Below are 21,878 nucleotides of genomic sequence, written 5' to 3'. Positions count from 1 at the left end.
AGTTGACAACCCCTAAGTTTTCCATAGCAAATAGGTATGGAATAATCTTTTGGTGAAATTGACCCTATTCTAATTTGTGTCATAAAACTGAAACAGGTTAGTACTTTATTCTTAAATCTGGGCTTAGTAATTCACAAGAGATTGTTCGTATTTCTCAAATAGAGTCCAGGGGTCATCTGGATTGCAATTACTATTGGTGTTTCTTAATGATATCATCTCAGGCATATGCACTCAGAATCTTGTAGATCAGTGAGTAGAGGGGAGTGATCTGTATTTTTATAAGTTCCCTATGTTATGAATATTCAGTTTGGGAACAACAATTTTATATCATGATGCCTAACACATGACATGCATACCTCCACTTCCTTATTGCAGACATGAATACAAGGCTAACATAAAGCCACACAGTAATACACAATGCAGTGCCAACCAGGCAGCAAGTTGGCTTGCAAGATTAAGTAGCCTCTCCTGGAACTTTTCTATACAGACAGTGCTCTTAAACAATATTATTTTTAAAAACATAGTTAAGAATTTGGGAACAAACACTGATATTCTTTAAGTTGCAAATAGATGTCAGAAAATTTTTGCATAGAATATTGAATATAAGGCTTAGGGCAGAGTAGAAAGCAAGTCTGAATTCTTGATGGTGTCAACTCTGGAAACCATATTCATCATAGCAAAAAGTAATCAATGAAGAAAAAAACATGAAAAGAAGATACAGTAATTCAAAGGGCATAGTAGAATGAGGTCATTAAACAACGCTTTATGATTCCACTTAGTAGCTTCTGAAAGTTTAAATGTGCATAGTGTAAATTATGACCCCAAATACCTAGAAAATAATAAGAAAATAATGTATGAGTAATTTCATACATTAGGTTCAAGGCAGTTTGTTACATATTTTAGAAATTTCCTCAACCAAGGAAGTTAACCTAAAATGAGGACATTAAATGTAAATTCTTGGCTAACTGACAAGAATTAGCTGGAATAATTTTTATTAAATTTTATTTATTTTTTAATTTATTTTACTTTTGGCTGCGTTGGGTCTTCGTTGCTGCGCACGGGCCCTTCTCTGGCTGCGGTGAGCAGGGCCCACTCCCCACTGCAGTGTGTGGGCCTCCACTGAGGTGACCTCTCCCATTGCGGAGCACGGGCCCCAGTAGTTGTGACATGCAGGCTCAGCAGCTGCGGCTGGCGAGCTCCAGAGCACAGGCTCAGCAGCTGCGGCACACGGGTTCAGTTTCTCCGCGGCATGTGGGATCTTCCCGGACAAGCGCTCAAACCCATGTCCCTTGCACTGGCAGGCAGACTCCCAACCACTGCACCACCAGGGAAGCCCTGGAATAATTTTTAATCTTAGGATTTCAGATAATCATTTTTACAATCCATACTTATTTTGCCTCATTCTTCTATTACAATACTATTTATTGAAGACATTAGTAGTGGTCAATATTTGCACATTATCTTATCATTATACTCTATAAAATCAAACTTTTTGTAATATGACTATTTTTTATGTAGTGAATTTAGAACTAGAGGATATTGTCAAGTGATTCCTATTAAATGACATTTTAAAATTTTTATTAAGTACCTTTGATAATTAAGTTGTATGATAATTTCTGAACTAGTAGATCAAAATATTTAAAAATATATTAAAGTATATTAAAAAATATATTTATTGCTTTTTTGATAACTACACAGGCTGGAATCTGTAAGGAATCACATCCTTACCCATATAATAGAAAAATGATGACTTATTAGTGTTCTAAAACAAATAAATCCTTTTGCAAAAATAATTTTGGCCATTCTTTTAAAAAAAATTTACTATGCTAACATTAGCACATAATCATAAAAAACTAGTTAATATTTTATGTATTTTTAAAAATAAAATCATTGTGGAAATCTGATGATTAAAAAATTTCTTTGAAAAATGCATCACCTTATTTTCTATTTAAATATTAATAAAATTAATTGTTTTATGTGGATATGTTGACCTAATAGACTAGGTAAGCAGTTTCAGAGGCACTTTTTAAGAGGAATTGCCTGTGACAAACATACCATCAATTTTATGGCCAAATTAAAGCAATTTTTAACACATCAGTTCCAAACTTGCTCTTTTTCTTACTGGAATCCTTGGAACAAGGACTGGATTTGGAGCCAGGAGACATTACTTCCAGTCATGGCTTATATTTGGTTAATTATGATTATAAAGAAAAATCAGTGTGGTTAACTAAGGATAGTGGACGAAGTTGTTTGCAATCCTGTGAACATCTGGAAAACAAATACTTACTACTTAAATATACTAGTCATGTTTTTGTGAAGAAAGAACCTGAAATGGATTGGTTAAAATAGAGGCACACAATTTTAAAGATGACTATACCACATATTTGCAGTTAGAACATTCAATTATTTCATTGTCAGTAATAAAGATTCTCCCCTCCCTTCTTTTTCGTAAACCATTACATCAAGGACCACAATAGTGTTTAATCTAAAAAGCAATTTAAGGTAGGAAAATGTGCTGAGTGCTTCTATAGATTTTAATTATAACTTGTAATAAGAAATATTTTAATAGTCCTTGTTTAATTAATTCCAAAATATTTGAGTCTTCTTAAACTTTACTGTAAAAATAACATGTAATTGTTTTGGGAATGTTACTTTAAAAGCAATCACTTTTTAACTAAATAACTGTATACTGCTAGTTAAATGTCACTATAGTAGTGTGTTGGGAGTATTTTGCCACCTTTGTTAAAAGACTCCTTTACAGAAAATCTGACAGCTTCTTTGCCCTTATTTTTAGTTTGACATCAAATCTTCAGAATCCTAAAGAAGCTTGACCGATGATTAAATGATGGCTTGTTAGGACGTGATAACTTAACTGTATTAAAGAATAGATCTCTTTTCATAATTTACAATGTAAGCACTGAGATTTATTTAACTGTATTAATGTTTTCTATTTAAATATATCTAAGTCATTCTAGCTTACCTATATCCATAGTACTAACATAAGTTTTTGTCTAAGAGTAACTTTTAACTCTAATCTTTTGAAATTTTTTAAGTTTATTTCTAATGATTTTCACTTTCTCAGGCACATGGTAATTTAGATTAATTTTTATTGAAATGTGTTCTTTTTAAATTATTCCTATCATTTTGTAAAGGAATATTCTTCAGTTTTTCCCACTTTTACTCCATTTCTTGATATTACACAATCATGTATTTTTTTCATCCCCATACTTGAGAGGCTATGTAATAATTTAAACTTTATTCAGCTAGATTATAAGGGAAATAGAAGAGAATTTGCAAATTAGCTTGATTTTATCTTTGTTCAATCACCTATCTACATTGTTTGCATTATATATTTATTTTGGCTGAATATAGTTAATTTTGTCTTCTGTCAGGACTGCCCATCTTTTTTAGTCCAACCCTATGGAATAGCTGGGGTAAAGATTTTATGAATCTCAATTAAGTAATATTATGGTAAAGTTACCTGAACTGTCACAAATTACATTAGCAGAAATGAATTAATTAACTTTACACTAAAGGTAGAGTAGTAGAATAAACAACATAGGAGAGTATACTGCCTGTGGTACTGGATTTAAGAATTTCTAAGGCCTCCATCATTCATTGACACGTGGCAAGGAAATCTGTTAGAAATCAACTTCTTCCAGTTGGCTCTTCAGAGTTTTCACAGGTATTTATCATTCTCAAGGCTCTGGCATATCAAATATCAATGATAGATGATAAAGAAAATCTCAATCAGTGGGTATGTCTGTGAGAGACCCCCCCCCCAGTTTTGTAAAGTATTAACTTTCATAGAGAGGTAATATTTATTTTTCTTGTAGAATTCCCTATGCTTAACATACTTTTGAAACACATGCACTTGGTTGAAATCTGTTTTAAATTGAACATCCTATGTTTACCCTCATATCCCCAATATTCAGGGATACAGGGCACTATTATCAGAAGTAAGTAAATAGGTATGAAACTGCAACTACTTTGATAAAGAGAATTTTTTTTTTTAAGTCTTTGGTAAAGAATTAGTGAGTTACTATCAAAAATTAGATTGACCCTATTTGTAATGCATATGAGTGGAAAACATTAACAGATAATGAAATTTCCCATTTGATAGAGAACAGAAGAAAAAAACCTTAAAAAGAATTTAAGAAAAATATAAACAAATCTTATAAAATATTTGTGTATTTGTCATTTTTAGAAAATAAATGATGGAAGTAATTTCATGATAATATTATTATATGTCTTTATATTTTTTTGTCTTCCAAATCACATGGTTATACAGAAGTTTAGCTCAAGAGGAGAAATTCTTCTTGTGTTATTTAAATATCTTTTCATCTTTACAACCCAAAGACTATTTCATGATATCCTATTTTAAGTAATGCTAATTCCCCAAAAGTGTATATGTTCCAAAAGTGAATTTAAAATTCCAAGAGGATTCACTGCCTGACAATCTGATTTTATATTTCTGTCCTTTGTTGTTTATTAAAACTCCATTTGTGTTGATGACTGCTCGGGATTCTGAGAAGCAGTTAGTCTCCCAACTAGTGAAAGGCAAGCGCTAGTGGCCTACACTTGTTTTTGCCCTTAACTATTCAATTCTCAGATATTGACCAGTGGAACAAGGTAATTGAGCAACTAGGAACACCATGCCCAGAATTCATGAAGAAACTGCAACCCACAGTAAGAAACTATGTGGAGAATCGGCCCAAGTATGCAGGACTCACCTTCCCCAAGCTCTTTCCAGATTCCCTCTTCCCAGCGGACTCTGAGCACAATAAACTCAAAGGTAAGCCCTTCAGGGACAACTTCAGAACCACTATGTGGGTGATGGGCAAGCTATAGAAACATCTTTCTTTAACTTGAAATACCTCAATTTAAAGAGAGGTATTGTTAAAAGATCTTCTTTACAAAGGGGGAGAAGCCAAGGATTTTAAAATTGCCTGGATATTCAGAGAGAAGGTTAGTATTAAAGTGTGTAACAGTGGTGCGGGTTAAACTGTTTCATGGGGCTTATTTAGAATCTTAAAATTATTTTGCAGTGCTAACTCTAAGAGACCAATGTAATATACATTGAAATAATTGTTTCAGTTCTTTTTATTACCTGGAAAATATTTTCAACACAAGTTTTTAGTTGTCAAATCTTAGAGCTATAGATGTTTGAGTTTTCTTTGCATTTTATGGAATGCTTAACCACCATTTTTTCATTTTAGAGTGATAAATGAGATTTTTTACCTACACATTTTGTATTCAGTGTAAACATTTTCATTAATAAGTAATTTTTCTACTACTATGTCTGCAGTTATGAACTTTAGTAACAAATCTTAATTTCTTCACCAACAAAACTGGGATTATAATGCTTGGTTATAGGACTGAATAAACTTGGTAACATATAAAGTGTAATATAAATAATATTCTAATTCTTATTTTAACTTAGGACATTTTAGAGAATGTGATTTTGAAGCAAATTTGATTTTTTCCACTGCCGGAGCTGAAATCCTACCCCTTAAAATCTGTGTGAACTTAGGCCAGTTATCTCATCTTTCTGTACCTCCTTTAACAAATGAAAGTAGAAAGTTCATACTTGGGAAGGTTAGCTGACTAACTTGTCAAGCACTTAGAACAGTGCCTGGCTCACAGTAAGTGCTCAGTAACTATTAGATATAAAAATACTAATAAATATTTATTAATAATAAAATAATTATTATTTTAGGTGGATCTATACATTATCCCAGAAAAGGACACATACTTGTGAAATTTTATACCAAATGTTCAGTGGACAATTAGCTACAGATTTAACTTTCAGACTTAATTTATAGCTAATATAGACATAAATGAGATGGAGAAATTGAAATGCAGTGCTACGACTTCCCAGGGTCTTATTATTTCCTCCAAACTTTTATCTGATGGATTTTAAATGCACAGCATTGTTTCTGTGTTTGTGACACTTTTGTTGCACAGTTGGGTTTCTTCTTTTAACTACCACTACCGGCTCTCTGAATGACAACAGACTAAATTATTACTAAATCTACTGCATTTTTTTAACATCTTTATTGGCGTATAATTGCTTTACAATGGTGTGTTAGTTTCTGCTTTATAACAAAGTGAATCAGTTATACATATACATATGTCCCCATATCTCTTCCCTCTTGCATCTCCCTCCCTCCCACTCTCCCTATCCCACCCCTCTAGGTGGTCACAGAACACCGAGCTGATCTCCCTGTGCTATGCAGCTGCTTCCCACTAGCTATCTATTTTACCACTAGCTATCTATTTTACGTTTGGTAGTGTATATATGTCCATGCCACTCTCTCACTTTGTCACAGCTATCCCTTCCCCTGCCCCATATCCTCAAGTCCATTCTCTAGTAGGTCTGTGTCTTTATTCCTGTCTTACCCCTAGGTTCTTCATGACATTTTTTAAATCTTAAATTCCATATATATGTGTTAGCATATGGTATTTGTCTTTCTCTTTCTGACTTACTTCACTCTGTATGACAGACTCTAGGTCTATCCACCTCATTACAAATAGCTCAATGTCGTTTCTTTTTATGGCTGAGTAATATTCCATTATTATGGAATATTGGAGTAATATTCCAGTATATATGTGCCACATCTTCTTTATCCATTCATCTGTTGATGGACAGTTAGGTTGCTTCCATGTCCTGGATACTGGAAATAGAGCTGCAATGAACATTTTGGTACATGACTCTTTTTGAATTATGGTTTTCTCAGGTTATATGCCCAGTAGTGGGATGCCTGGGTCGTATGGTAATTCTATTCTTAGTTTTTTAAGGAACCTCCATACTGTTCTCCATAGTGGCTGTATCAATTAACATTCCCACCAACAGCGCAAGAGTGTTCTCTTTTCTCTACACCCTCTCCAGCATTTATTGGTTCTAGAGTTTTTGATGATGGCCATTCTGACCAGTGTGAGATGATATCTCATTGTAGTTTTGATTTGCATTTCTCTAATGATTAATGATGTTGAGCATTCTTTCATGTGTTTGTTGGCTGTCTGTATATCTTCTTTGGAGAAATGTCTATTTAGGTCTTCTGCCCATTTTTGGATTGGGTTGTTTTTTTGTTATTGAGCTGCATGAGCTCCTTGTAAATTTTGGAGATTAATCCTTTGTCAGTTGCTTCATTTGCAATTATTTTCTCCCATTCTGAGGGTTGTCTTTTCATCTTGTTTATGGTTTCCTTTGCTGTGCAAAATCTTTGAAGTTTCATTAGGTCCCATTTGCTTATTTTTGTTTTTATTTCCATTTCTCTAGGAGGTGGGTCAAAAAGGATCTTGCTGTGATTTATGTCATAGAGTGTTCTGCCTATGTTTTCCTCTAAGAGTTTGATAGTTTCTGGTCTTACATTTAGGTCTTTAATCCATTTTGAGTTTATCTTTGTGTATGGTGTTAGGGAGTGATCTAATCTCATACTTTTACATGTAGCTGTCCAGTTTTCCCAGCACCACTTATTGAAGAGGCTGTCTTTTCTCCACTGTATATTCTTGCCTCCTTTATCAAAGATAAGCTGACCATATGTGCGTGGGTTTATCTCTGGGCTTTCTATCCTGTTCCATTGATCTATATTTCTGTTTTTGTGCCAGTACCATACTGTCTTGATAAATCTACTGCTTTTAAGAGCAACGTCAACTATATGCAAAATGAAAAAGTGCTAATACCCCAGGTGGAGATTTTGAAGAATGTATGTCTTTATGATGCTAATTGACATGTCAGGCAAAAGTAATCCCTTCCTATTAAGTCACTTATAGTATAACAATACAGAGGCCACAAATCCTTGATTAAATTATTTGATATAATGCAAACACTTGTAGAGAAACTATTCAGTAAAATGCCATGCTTCATGATATAATTCCAACCTTCTTGAGTTTATTTTTTGGCTTTTTAATTCAGTTTGAACCTCTACAATTATATTACTTTTGCAAATAATAAACTAGAAGATGTGATATATACACACACACACACACACACACACACACACACACAAAATGGAATACTACTCAGCCATAAAAAAGAATGAAATTTTGCCATTTGCAGCAACATGGATGGACTTGGAGAACATTATGCTAAGTGAAATAAGTCAGACAGAGAAAGGCAAATACTGTATGATATCACTTAAAAGTGGAATCTAAAAAATACAACAAGCTAGTGAATATAACAAAAAAGAAGCAGACTTACAGCTATAGAGAAGAAACTAGTGGTTACCAGTGGCGGGGGTGGGGGCAGTAGAAATATAGGGGAAGGAAGCGGGAGGTACAAACTATTGGGTGTAAGATAGGCTCAAGGATGTATTGTACAACACAGGGAATATAGCCAATATTTTGTAATAACTATAAATGGAAAGTAACCTTTAAAAATTGTAAAAAAAAATTTTTTAATTAAAAAAACTAGTTTATATATTTACAATTATTAAATTATAATTGTAATATAAAATCAGCAAATTATAAAGAATTACACAAAGAATCAAAGGGATGAATTTATTCTACTGTTATTAAAGAGTGTAAGACATTTACTTGCAAATGAAAGATGAGGAATTAAAACATTTTCTTCTTCCTCATTTTGTTCCCTACAAGCAGTATTGATCCTTGTTTCTTAGTAAGATGATTTGGTGTTACTGTCGTTCATGTCCCTATTGATGAGGAGACCACCCCAACCCCCCTGACCCTTTCTAAGACCAGAAACATAGGTGGATTTGATGGGAGAACCTGTGGGACTGTGTGAGTCTGGGTATAAAATCAGTTACAAATCAGAGAGATCTTTGAACAGATGACATAAACCAGTACAGCCCCATTAGATCATGGCAAGGTTATTAACAATGAGAAAGATTAATTGTTGAAAATTAATGTATATTTCTGTACTTTTATTACTCTTGTGAACTTCACAGTATCAGTTTGGAATTAACAGAAATTAAATTTCTAGAATTGAGATCCCCAGAAAACTGACTAATAAAGAAATCTTCCAGTCTAATTTAACTAGCAATTTTTATAAATATATAATTAGTATAAATAAATATATAAAAAGTATTTTATTAAAATGTAACAACACCAGAGATTCTAATGTCATAGATTGCTACATTTTAACTGTAGTACAATCAAAATTATGAAAAAACACATAAAACTAGAAGAGAATACATTAATAATGAGAGTGATTGCCTGTGGGGAAGGTGGGTTTTTCTGGATTTTATGTTTTATGTGATTACCAAATTTTTTATAATTAACCCATATTTCCTTAATAATCAGAAAAAATTGATAATTAAAAGTTGATACATATTCATGGATTCAAACACATTGCCTTTTTCCTAATTTAGCAAACCAATTTAGATTTTGCTTCCTTTAATTTGAAGTTTTACCATATGTTTGGAATAAACTGCATATTTTCACCATAAAAACTTCCAAACCAGTTTGTATCTGTATTTTCTTGAAATTTTTATGTATTTTCAGAGATTTTTAGAGTGTCCTTTAGCAATGTTATTAAATAAATACACTTAATGATTATCACCGTGTAATTTTTTTATATCCTTAGCATCTCACACTGTACCTGGCACACAGTAGACAATATGTATTTTATAAACTAAACATCTCCCACATCAATTTGGTTACTAAGTCTTGTGGATTCTTTCTCTCAAATCTGTCCCCTCCTCTCAATTCTTGAAGCTTCTGCTCCCATTAAAGTCCTCATCATTTCTCCCATCTTCAAAAATTCACCCCGACCTCCTTGCCTCCCTCTAGACACTGCTTTATCCTTTTTCGCAGCTCAGAAAAGTTTTAAAATGAGCAGTGTACACTCACTTTGTTTCCATTTTTAAAACTTCATTCTTTTTTTTTTTTTAACATCTTTATTGGGGTATAATTGCTTTACAATGGTGTGTTAGTTTCTGCTCTATAACAAAGTGAATCAGTTATATATATACATATGTTCCCATATGTCCTCCCTCTTGCGTCTCCCTCCCTCCCACTCTCCCTATCCCACCCCTCCAGCCGGTCACAAAGCACCGAGCTAATATCCCTGTGCCATGCGGCTGCTTCCCACTAGCTATCTACCTTACTACGTTTGTTAGTGTGTGTATGTCCATGACTCTCTCTTGCCCTGTCAAAGCTCACCCTTCCCCCTCCCCATATCCTCAAGTCCGTTCTCCAGTAGGTCTGCGTCTCTATTCCCATCCCACCCCTAGGTTCTTCATGACATCCTTTTTTTTCTTAAATTCCATATATATGTGTTAGCATACAGTATTTGTCTTTTTCTTTCTGACTTACTTCACTCTGTATGACAGACTCTAGGTCTATCCATCTCATTACAAATAACTCAATTTCGTTTCTTTTTAAGGCTGAGTAATATTCCATTGTATATATGTGCCACATTTTCTTTATCCATTCATCTGATGATGGGCACTTAGGTTGTTTCCATCTATGGGCTATTGTAAATACAGCTGCAATGAACATTTTGGTACATGACTCTTTTTGAATTTTGGTTTTCTCCGGGTATATGCCCAGTAGTGGGATTGCTGGGTCATATGGTAGTTCTATTTGTAGTTTTTTAAGGAACCTCCATACTGTTCTCCATAGTGGCTGAACCAATTCACATTCCCACCAGCAGTGCAAGAGTGTTCCCTTTTCTCCACACCCTCTCCAGCATTTATTGTTTCTAGATTTTTTGATGATGGCCATTCTGACTGGTGTGAGATGATATCTCATTGTAGTTTTGATTTGCATTTCTCTAATGATTAATGATGTTGAGCATTCTTTCATGTGTTTATTGGCATTCTGTATATCTTCTTTGGAGAAATGTCTATTTAGGTGTTCTGCCCATTTTTGGATTGGGTTGTTTGTTTTTTTGTAAAACTTCATTCTTTTAAATTTATTTTTAACTATGCAAGCAATACATGTACATATTTTCTTCTCCTCAGAGGTAACTATGATTTTCAGTTTGTTGATTATCCCTGCAGACCTTTCTATGCATTTATATACATAAATAGAGAGAGAGGGAAATGTTTGTTGTGTTATTGGGAGGGGACAGATTTATACAATGGCATCAGGATCTATGGTTCATCCTGCAAATTTTTTTTTCACTTAAGAGCATGTCCATGTGAGTCCATATAGATCTACCTTATTCTTTTAAACTGCCAAATATAATTGATACAGTTGTACCATAGCTCATTTAGTTGCTCTATAGGTGGACATTTAGATTGTTTAAAATGTTTTAATCCTTGACCAGTGCTGCAGTGAACATCCTTTCTATATGCTTTTCATGAACATGTTAATTGTTTCTCTAGACTGTATACCTAAAAGTGGAACTGTTGGGCCATAAGGTATTCACATTTAAAATTTTAATAGATACTGCCAAAATTGCCCTCTGAAAAATATTTATCAATTTACACTGCCACCAACATGAATGAAATGACCTGGAGTTAGTGGATATTATGCCATCTCTTATTTTTGCAAATTTGATGGATAAAAAAATATTTTCATTGTTTCATTTTGCATTTCCCTAATCACTTGGTGAAGTTACCTGACATTTGGATGGAAGGTGCTAATTGATCTTTGTTTTTTAAATTTTTTTCTCCCTCCAAAAAATTTCCTTGCCAAAATCAAAACATTACTATTTTTTTCTCATTCATCGTTTCAGCCAGCCAAGCCAGGGACTTGTTGTCAAAGATGCTAGTGATTGACCCAGCAAAAAGGATATCAGTGGACGACGCCTTACAGCATCCGTACATCAATGTGTGGTATGATCCTGCCGAAGTGGAGGCGGTAAGTCTTCGGCTTATTTTATTTTCCTTCCACAAACAAATCATAGTAACTGGGTGCTCCATGGTGTGAACTAAAGGAGAATTAGAATCCAAAAGAATACTCAAAGGACCTTCATAAAATTCCTAAGTCACAAAGCTATTACCTTCCTTAGTAAAAGTTACTTTCTTCAGCCTGTGTTTTGAGTTGTGTTTCTTTTTCAGGATTTCCTATGAGAGATGGTGATTTAGTCCAACAAACCTTGGCTGTCCATGAAACACTTCCATTAGTTTTTGTTAAATTGTTAACACCACCGGTGTCTCCTCCTTTATGTTTAATTATCAGCCTCTCCTGTTGCAAACTAAGTAACAGAAAACGTAAATAAGTCTCTTTGCCTCTATTCCGATAAGATGCCTGTCTTTAGTAAAGTGTGGTACTAGCAACATTTAGATTATAAAGCTTTTACTAGGCCGTTGGTGCCTTTGTGAAGCCTTGCATAAATCAGATGAGAAAAATCGGGTATTCCAATAAGGACACTATTTCAGATTGGTTCTAAATTTCAGGTTGGTTCTTACCAGAGTCAGATATATCTCCATATTTTCCAACCAGATATAGTTTAAGAATCTTCTCAGAAGCATAACTCTTTTCAATTTTTAAATTATTTTTCAACCATTTGCTGTCTTCTCTTCAATCACTTTCTTATCTCTCTGCCTTTCTCCTTTTCTCTGTATGGAGCCAGGGCTGTTCAGGGCACAGGGCTATTGTTTTGCCCATGTGTGTCCTGTAGGCCTCCCAATAGGAATGTCCTCTTGTCCCCCTTTTTGTTTGTTTGTTTTCTTGTGAACTTCTTTATACCCCAAGATATTCTTGGCCCAGACATTTTTTGCATTGTTTTGACTTCTTTTCCTGTGCTTCATTGTGTGCTTGTCCATGTTAGAGATGCTAAATTCAAGGGTGACATTAATTCTCATCCCTTCACCCTCCACTGGAGAAGTGAGAGCTGACAGATGGGAGTGAGGATCAGGTAGAATCAAACTTTATAGACGTAATATTCAAAAAGCGACTTTTCATAGTAACCCAGCTCTTAAACATTCAAAAATTTCAGAGAAAACACTTCAGTGATAAACGACTCTTCCTGTGTGGAAACTGAGGTATAACAGTCTCTCATAATATTTTCTTAAGATCTGCTCTCTTAAGCAGTTTTACAACAATGCTGAAATTTTAATTTGATTTAAATTAATTTTTAGTCACTTGATTTTATTGTTACAAAATAAAATCCCCCAAATTAATTATTTATGAGTTTACTTCTAATGCTCTTAAAACTAAAAATACTAATGTTCTTACAGCTAAAAACTAGAATCTCTTCCAGTCTCTCATTCTTGGGAAATACTTCAAAGAGGTTCCTGGGGTAGAATGAAATAATGAAATAAGTAAGAGAAAGTATGATGTATATGTATATGTATGTAAATATTAAGCATAAGAATTTTTTCTCTGATGATTTTTGAGGTTATGCTGATAAAAATTTTAGACAAACATAAATTATTTGAAATTATTGCTCTTCACTTATTTTGATATTTCAAATCATGTGGCCTACGTATTTTTCCATACATCTAATGTAATGTGTATAATCTGTTTTTAATGGATTGTGACCTAGAGTTTAATTGGAGTCATAAAGTCTGTATTTGTAATTCACTTGTAATCATATTGCCTGTAAAAAAACAATTGCTTAAATCAAAACTACAATGAGATATCACCTCACACCAGTCAGAATGGCCATCATCAAAAAATCTAGAAACAATAAATGCTGGAGAGGGTGTGGAGAAAAGGGAACCCTCTTGCACTGCTGGTGGGAATGTAAATTGATACAGCCACTGTGGAGAACAGTATGGAGGTTCCTTAAAAAACTAAAAATAGAACTACCATATGACCCAGCAATCCCACTACTGAGCATATACCCTGAGAAAACCAAAATTCAAAAAGAGTCATGCACCAAAATGTTCATTGCAGCTGTATTTACAATAGCCCGGAGATGGAAACAACCTAAATGCCCATCATCAGATGAATGGATAAAGAAGATGTGGCACATATATACAATGGAATATTACTCAGCCATAAAAAGAAACGAAATTGAGCTATTTGTAATGAGGTGGATAGACCTAGAGTCTGTCGTACAGAGTGAAGTAAGTCAGAAAGAAAAAGACAAATACCATATGCTAACACATATATATGGAATTTAAGAAAAAAAAGGATGTCATGAAGAACCTAGGGGTGGGATGGGAATAGAGACGCAGACCTACTGGAGAACGGACTTGAGGATATGGGGAGGGGGAAGGGTGAGCTGTGACAGGGCGAGAGAGAGTCATGGACATATACACACTAACAAACGTAAGGTAGATAGATAGCTAGTGGGAAGCAGCCGCATGGCACAGGGATATCGGCTCGGTGCTTTGTGACCGGCTGGAGGGGTGGGATAGGGAGGGTGGGAGGGAGAGAGACACAAAAGGGAAGAGATATGGGAACATATGTATATGTATAACTGATTCACTTTGTTATAAAGCAGAAACTAACACACCATTGTAAAGCAATTATACCCCAATAAAGATGTTAAAAAAAAAAAAATGAAACACGAAAATCAAAAAAAAAAATTGCTTAGAATCTGTGACAATATATTAATGAGTAGTATGAATGGGTTTTTTTGTTTGTTTTTTGTGGTACGCGGGCCTCTTACCGCTGTGGCCTCTCCCGTTGCGGAGCACAGGCTCCGAACACGCAGGCCCAGCAGCCATGGCTCACGGGCCCAGCTGCTCCGCGGCATGTGGGATCCTCCCGGACCAGGGCACGAACCCGCGTCCCCTGCATCAGCAGGCGGACTTCTAACCACCGTGCCACCAGGGAAGCCCTATCAATGGATTTTAACTTAATTTTAACTTTTTATGAAAAATTCCTTTAAGGATAGAAAGATAAAATTTAGGGTATCTTACATGGCTAGAACCTTTTTCTCAGCCATTTCAATATTGTCAAAATAAGTTTCTTTGGAAGAAAATAGAGTCAAGTAGAGAGTGATAAAGGAAAAACTGCAAGAGAATGTGATATCTTCAGGAAAAATCAAGAATAGAGAAATACTATGTGTACTAATCTGTTAACCATACTACAAGCTATCTTATCACGTTTCCAAAAGTTCCAAAGTACCAAAATGAAAAGAGGAGAGCATATGAATGCTGTCATAACTGTAAGAGAGAAAATTATTCATGGAAAAATGAAGTTGAAAATGTCAAAAGTTGAATGTCAATGTTAATATTCATCTATTTGTGTAATATTACATTAATTTTGAAGTTAGAACTGCTCAAATTATTAGCAAGTTCTTATTCAGATAATGTTCAGAGCAACAGAAGTATGTACCCTGAACACTAAGGCCACATTTCATGTCAATGCTTTTTCATAAAACAATTGGGAGGTATTCTAATTCTGTTTCAGTATTCGTCAAGTGGAGTACAATAGCATACACAAATGCAATTTATTGAGCTGTATGCAATGCTGCAAATATGGAAAGATGGGTTAGGTTAAAATTTCTGTTCTGCCACTTACTAGCTGACCTAGGTCAAGTTTCTTAACCTTTCCTCACTCAGTTTTCTTAACTAAGAATAGGAAACAATCATACATAGTGCATAGTGTTCTAAGAATTTAAAAAGGTAATGTACATAAAGTACTTCATACAGTAGAAGTACTTCATACGGCCAGTAGAAATCATAAATTACTATTCTCATAATCATTACTATTACTTTTATGACTTTTACATGCAAGGCTTTACTACTCTTTGATGTTAAGAATGATAGATATATTTGGTGAAAAAAGACCAGCTGGCCAAGAAACTATAGAAATACTCTATATTTTTAAAACTCACTAAAATTTATGTAGTTTCTGCAAGGTTTTAAGATGTTCGTTCTTATTTGTCTGATGTATACCCACCACTACCTTGCCAAGTATAAAAGAATCCAGTGCCATTAATTTAAACCAAAATAAAGACAAATTACATTTTTCACAAATCCTCATTATAATTTATCTTTAATAAACTAGGGTATAGTCAGGGCTATTTGAGAGAATAAACTTGAACATATTCTCTGTGCTCTGTTGGAGGGAAATACAGAAACAGTGAGGATCAGTTGCCTTGTTTCTTACCAGATTCTTGAGTTTAGGGACCCTGCTAGGATACAGGTGGCCCTCACCCTGCAAACCCTGAGAGTAGGGGTATGAACACACTTTAGGAGGACTTTTGTGAACTGCAAGCTAAGGAGGAGTTGATTAACTACGTCTCAGGGAATATAAAACAGGAACTTAAGGAGAATATGAAATGTGACCACTTTTTAAAACATAGTTTTATGTTTTTCAAAAACTCCTGAGCACTCTATGAAAGCTCCTGAGTACAGAAGACTTACTAAGAGCTTCTGTAGTTGTTCTGCATTGCTAGGGGTGGGAGAGGGCTATGGGGAGGGAGGGAGAGAGGAGGGGGACGAGATGTGCTCAGTCACCAAACCAAAGATATCAAAACTCAAAGTAATCATCATAAGGAAGCCAACTGAGAACGTACGGGGTTAGAGAAGGACATATCTTTATTTCTCAATTCATGATAAGAAGGAAGGCTCCAGACCTGACACTGGAACCATTGTCTAAGTGGGACTGGTGCTGGGGTCCTGGCTCACAGCCAGTAGTGATCAGGTCCACTGTTGGAAGGCTCTGTCTCAGAGAGGCCCAGATCCAGTCCTAAATGATCAAAACATTACTCTGGGAATCTGGACAAAGGGGCAGGTTGAACCAGTCAGGCAGCTGGTATCTGAGAATTCTGTCCTCCAGGTGGCAAGCCCCAGGTATAATACTTGAGAGTGCAGAGGAGGGGTGGCAGGCAACTTAGGACCTTCTGTATGGTGACTGAGTCAAAGTCACAGGAAGAATGCTAGAAGAGAGGCTTGGAACATGGGCCACAGCTGAGGATGAACTGGAGGGAGAGGCTGGGAATGTTCTGTTAGGAATACAAGTACACATGCCATCCACATAGAGACCAAGGGGAAATGGTATGACTAACCCAGTCAGTGTGGGTGGAGTGCGATTAGAGAAGCAAGGCCAGTGCTGAGTTTATTATTTCTTACCCAATTCAAGATTAAGTTGGGAATTGGGACAAGGCTGGGTGGGAATTTAATCTACCCATATAGACCTCAAGTTAAATAATCTGGTCTTTAGCTCCGCAGTGAGAGAATAACCTGGGAAACAGAATAACACTTACATGTATTAGTGCTGAAGTTCGATTAAAATAAGCACTTAGAAAATGTAAGCCGAGAATAGTCAGTACTGTTACACATTTACTGTCTGTTTACAACATAAGGTAATTAGTAGAGCCTTAAATGTTTTATTGTTATTAATATATACTATTTCATTGCTTTAGGGATTATGTTATTTTTTGCTGACAGTGAAATAATTTACAGGAACAAGTTAAACTATTATAAGTTCTTTTATTGCAAGGCCATCATAGATTTCATACCCTTTGAGCAGAGTTACTCTCTGACATTATTTTAGTTATCTTTTTGTCTGCCTTTGTATCTTATTGGTCATTACCAAAGTGAGCACATGGAAGGGGTGACCAACCATCCAGGAAATATGCACTATTTTCAATTTTCTTGTGACATAGATATGTAAATTTTACTGTTGTGTATGTCTGGAAATATGTTCAAGGTAAATCTTAAATGAGAGCGTAAAGATCATTGTAGAATGGTTTCATGCTGCAGTTCAGCCAATATCAACATTCAGAATATAAGCTTTACAACTGTGAACAGTGACAGGGACACAGGTTCATAAGCCATGATGAGGAGAGTAGAGTAGGGCTAGGCGTGGGATCAGAAAGCATTGAGAAGGGAATCAGAAGCCTGTGGTCAAAGTAGCAAAGGTTCCAGAGCTTGGTCTGAGCAATCCTGAGTGAGGGCTGGCTCTGTGAGATGTGGACAAATTACACAGGGCAGGCAGATAAGACCAGTTCAGGAGAGACATGTAGCCTAAAGTCTGAGGTCTGGGCAGATACCACCCTAGAAGGCATTTAAAGAGTGGCAAAGCTAAGAATATTTTCTGATTGCAATGCAAAAGTCAAGAGCAAATTCTCTTGGAACAACCCAGAGATTAGTGACAGTAGGAAGCCTAGAGAGAGAAGATGGTTTATTGGAGCTCAGGGGTGGGTAGTGATGGCCTGTCCAGTGGGAGCTGAGTAATAGACACAGAGGAGATGCAGGTGTGTCTGGCAAGAGAAATGGGGAGAAATGGCCTGGCTTCTCCCCACTGTCCCCATCTTCTAGTGGTGTCTCCCTTCTCTTGGCTGAGACCAGCCCTAAACCAGCCGATAGGTGAGCCTTGGAAATGCAGCCTGCAGGGGCCAGCCTCTGAGATACAGAGCAAATAAAGGAAAGTTGAGGACTGTATCTGTGGGGAAAGAGGCCCAAGGCAGGCACTCATCTATTCATTCTTTCCTCATTTGCACCTCTAAAACCCCTAAGTAAAATTAAAGTAACCGATGGTTAGGCTCACTTAATCTGGAGAGGAGAAGACTGCAGGTTGGAAGAGGTAGGTGCTCAGGGGCCACACTGGGTAATAGTGAAGTAAACATTATCCCCTTAGAAAGTCCTAATATTTCATTTCCTCAAGTATCTTGTAGAAATCACAAGTACTATGCCAACCCGATAGTCTGGTCATGAGAGCATTTCTCATTGGGTTTGCAATTGAATGTGTGTAGTTCTCCTTTTGTATGTTGGTGTCACTTTTTCAGTTGTTTGTTATGCTGTTGATGATGACCTGTGGAGCCGATGCTGGACAATATGTGCATGGGGGAATGAGGGATTCAGCGATATGTTTTCCTTTAGGTTGCTTTCATTCCACTCTTCTGCTGCCAAGTAGGTAAAACACACCAAAAAAGACCTCTGTCATTCTTTCTTCTTACTCACCTCTTTGTTATTTCTTCCTTCTTTGTCTTTCCTTCTCTCCTTAGCCCTTTTTCTTTATCCAGCTCCTACAGAGCTAGTCACATATGTTTCGATTATTTATTAACAGTTTGGTATTTTTCACTCTGTAAATATTTTATTAAACCCAAACTGTGTGTCCCCACTGACCTAGGTGCTGGTGATTCAGCAGTGAATTTAAAACAAAAAACAAGGTTCCTGCTTTTACTGATCTTCTAATTCTCTTGAATATATTTATTCAGTTAATAGCCAATGGAAATTTTTATTAATTAGGAATTTTATCACTTATTATCTCTGGACATAAATTCCTCCAAATGTGGGTTATCTATCTTACTTGACAATTTAACCTGTTTAGTAGATAGGATTCTGAACGTAAGAAGAATCTGTAATAATTGTCCCTCTTAACGTTAATCAGTTATAAATTGCAATGACTGTTTCCTAATCCTTAACCAGATTGCATCAATAGCTTTGAATTATATTTAACAAACTATGATAATCTATCTCTAGCTATGATATTTTAAAAAACTAGTCAGCTTTGAATATAAATCATTGTCCTGACCACATTTTAGTAACTGAAATACATAGATTATTATTGAATAATCAAAGAATCCTGAAGTTGGCATACTAAGACTTCATATGTAGTCTAAAGATTCATCTGTAAGTATTGACTATCTGGGGCCTTCAAACAAAATTCAAGTGATTGAGGATGATGGTGGGAAATTATTCTCATTTTCTACTTCTAATTCTCCTGAATATATTCTTTATAGTGAAAGTTAATATTATTTGATTATGATTATCATTTGTTAACTTGCTCTGTTACCTACTTCATGAGTTAGTTATTGTTTGTATTATCTTTATCTTCACTAACTATGGTTTAACCAATTATCTTCTACTGAATTCTCTTAAATCCATAAGTTCCTAAAACAATGTGGTAAAGAATAGGCTTATAAATATATTAAATTATAAATGTATTAAGTACATTCTGCTATACTCAGAATGAATATAAATTTAAGAATGAGAAAAAATATGAGCCTTCATGAATATGAACTTGATGCATCTAATGCTCAATCAGTCCCTCAGTAGTTTTATGTTTTTGTGATAAACCACTGAATAAAAGGTATATGTGCTTCCTTCAAATATTTTATAATCTCTTTATTAAGTCAGTGAGTCTAACACCATTAAACATGAAGTATCTAGAAGAAATGATTTAAATGAGTTATAAAAGAAAACAACTCTCTGTATAGGCTGTATCTCTCCCATTGAGAGGAAAGGGGATTAAAGTCTTTGTAATTGACATTTCCCTTTGGTGAGTAATATCAAAAGGTTAGGCCATGTCCTCAAGATAGCTTCTGAATAAGTAATCAATCTGAAATTCAGAACTTCTGTTTTTGTTTCCTGATTTCCCCCAGGGGATTTAGACACATGCTTAAAGGGCTAATAGATGTTATTTTTGTTTGCCTTTAGTAAGCCTGAGAAGGAAGCCAGTTTGGAAATGAAGTTTATTATATAAAACTTAATATAAATTCTCAAACTGTAAAAAAAAGACCTTTTAAATATTATTAAAAACATAACCTGCAACATTTACATTATTTAAGATTTTTTTTTGCATAATCTAAAAGTTTTATTGGGGAAGAAAAAGTCTATCTCACCAAAATAATAAGAAAACTAGTTTCTCTTAACATTAAATGGGTAAAAAGCCTCTATTGCTTTTCATTAAAGCCAAAAAGACTGCATGGTGCTATGTCTCTGAGTATGACCTGGGATTTTACTAGGGATCGTATTACTAGTTCGGTACTAGTAATAAGATGCTTCTTGATGTTAAGTACACTCACTTTTAGTAAGAAAAAAAAAAACTCCATTTACTTTTCTTTAGATCATTTCAATCATGTTTTTTTCCCTTGGATTAAAATTTGGAAAACTTATAAAGGGTTTTTTCTTTTCATATTTACAACTAGATATATCACTATATGTGATAAAGCACATAAATTGAGTTTTCCCAAAAGTCCTATATGAAGCTTGTATAAAGGAAATTGTTCTCAAAAAACATTTCTCAGATTATGTGTGGCATTTTAAGAGTATCAAAAATTATAAGTTCTCTTAAATATTTTCACAAATAGGACAAGCTATCCCATTTCAGAACAAGGAAAAGAATAATTAACAACAGTACCTCAAATATTTAATATCATGGATTTCATTTCCACAGTATGTTATAGTATTCATTAAGTGTTTTAAATTTGACAATCAGTCTAAATGTTTCCCAAGCGTTCATCACTAGCCTGGTCTATAATTGGGGTGCTGGTTACTGGTGCCCTTTTGCTGTTAGGGGTTGGAAAGACTAAGAGGTTACTGAGTGATGTTTTAAGGTGAAACATTATTCTACTCTCTCCATTCTAAAATTGCCATCATTTAAATTCCTTTTTCAGACTAAGTGTTCCTCTGAATTCTTTCAAATATGATTTATTCTACTCACAGAGAGTTAATAAATTGGCTGAATCCCTCTCTCAGCTGTTCTCTCCATCTGTTCTGACACACGGACTACCTCTTTGAGTCTTATGATTTCTTATTATTGCAGCATGCATCATGCTGAGAAAAAGCTAGTACGACTCCCTGGCAGGCTTAATTTGAGAAATAGTTTAGTGCCATCTATCTGTCACAGAAGACCCTTTTAGTGCGGAGTTGAACTCTAAGTAGGTTTATTATACTCAGAATGTATATAAATTTAGAAATAAGTAGAAAGAAACATGAACTACAATGGATATGAATTTGATGCACTCCAATTATGTGTTTAATTATAGAAAGAGAAATTTGTATTTTTTGATTCTCATTTGCTTGCTTAAAGTTAAATCGATGTCTCTAATTCCTAATATCTGCCGTTTGTGGAATTCTAAATTTCCATCTGTTTGTACTGATGTATCCTTTTCAGCAGCAAAATGTGAGCAGTTTACTAACTGCCTTCTAAGGAAAAATATAACTTACATTACAGTTCATATGCCCAGTACCTCAACTGTTAAAGTGAAAATATCTTCTGAATCACATTGGGATTGTTTTGATGCCATGTTGTTGGGAGCTTGTCAAAATGTTTGTTGTAGATAGATTTAGCCACCTGCTTTTAGTGGCTCCTCTCCCTACATGACTTACAAG

General features: G+C 35.0%; 1 protein-coding gene across 1 annotated transcript in view; it reads left to right on the top strand.

The window, feature by feature from the left end:
- Positions 1–21,878, top strand: part of MAPK10 (mitogen-activated protein kinase 10) — a 171,232-nt gene that overhangs the window by 113,372 nt on the left and 35,982 nt on the right. Inside the window, 2 exon segments of the mRNA XM_022561669.3 lie at positions 4,613–4,795; positions 11,648–11,772. Coding sequence (XP_022417377.2) covers positions 4,613–4,795; positions 11,648–11,772 — 308 coding nt within the window.

Source organism: Delphinapterus leucas, chromosome 5 (assembly GCF_059928025.1).
Source record: "Delphinapterus leucas isolate spDelLeu-1000000601 "Yukka" chromosome 5, BTC_Dleu_Yukka2, whole genome shotgun sequence".
In the NCBI taxonomy this organism is placed as follows: Eukaryota; Metazoa; Chordata; class Mammalia; order Artiodactyla; family Monodontidae; genus Delphinapterus; species Delphinapterus leucas.
This window is presented reverse-complemented; position numbering and strand designations above follow the sequence as displayed.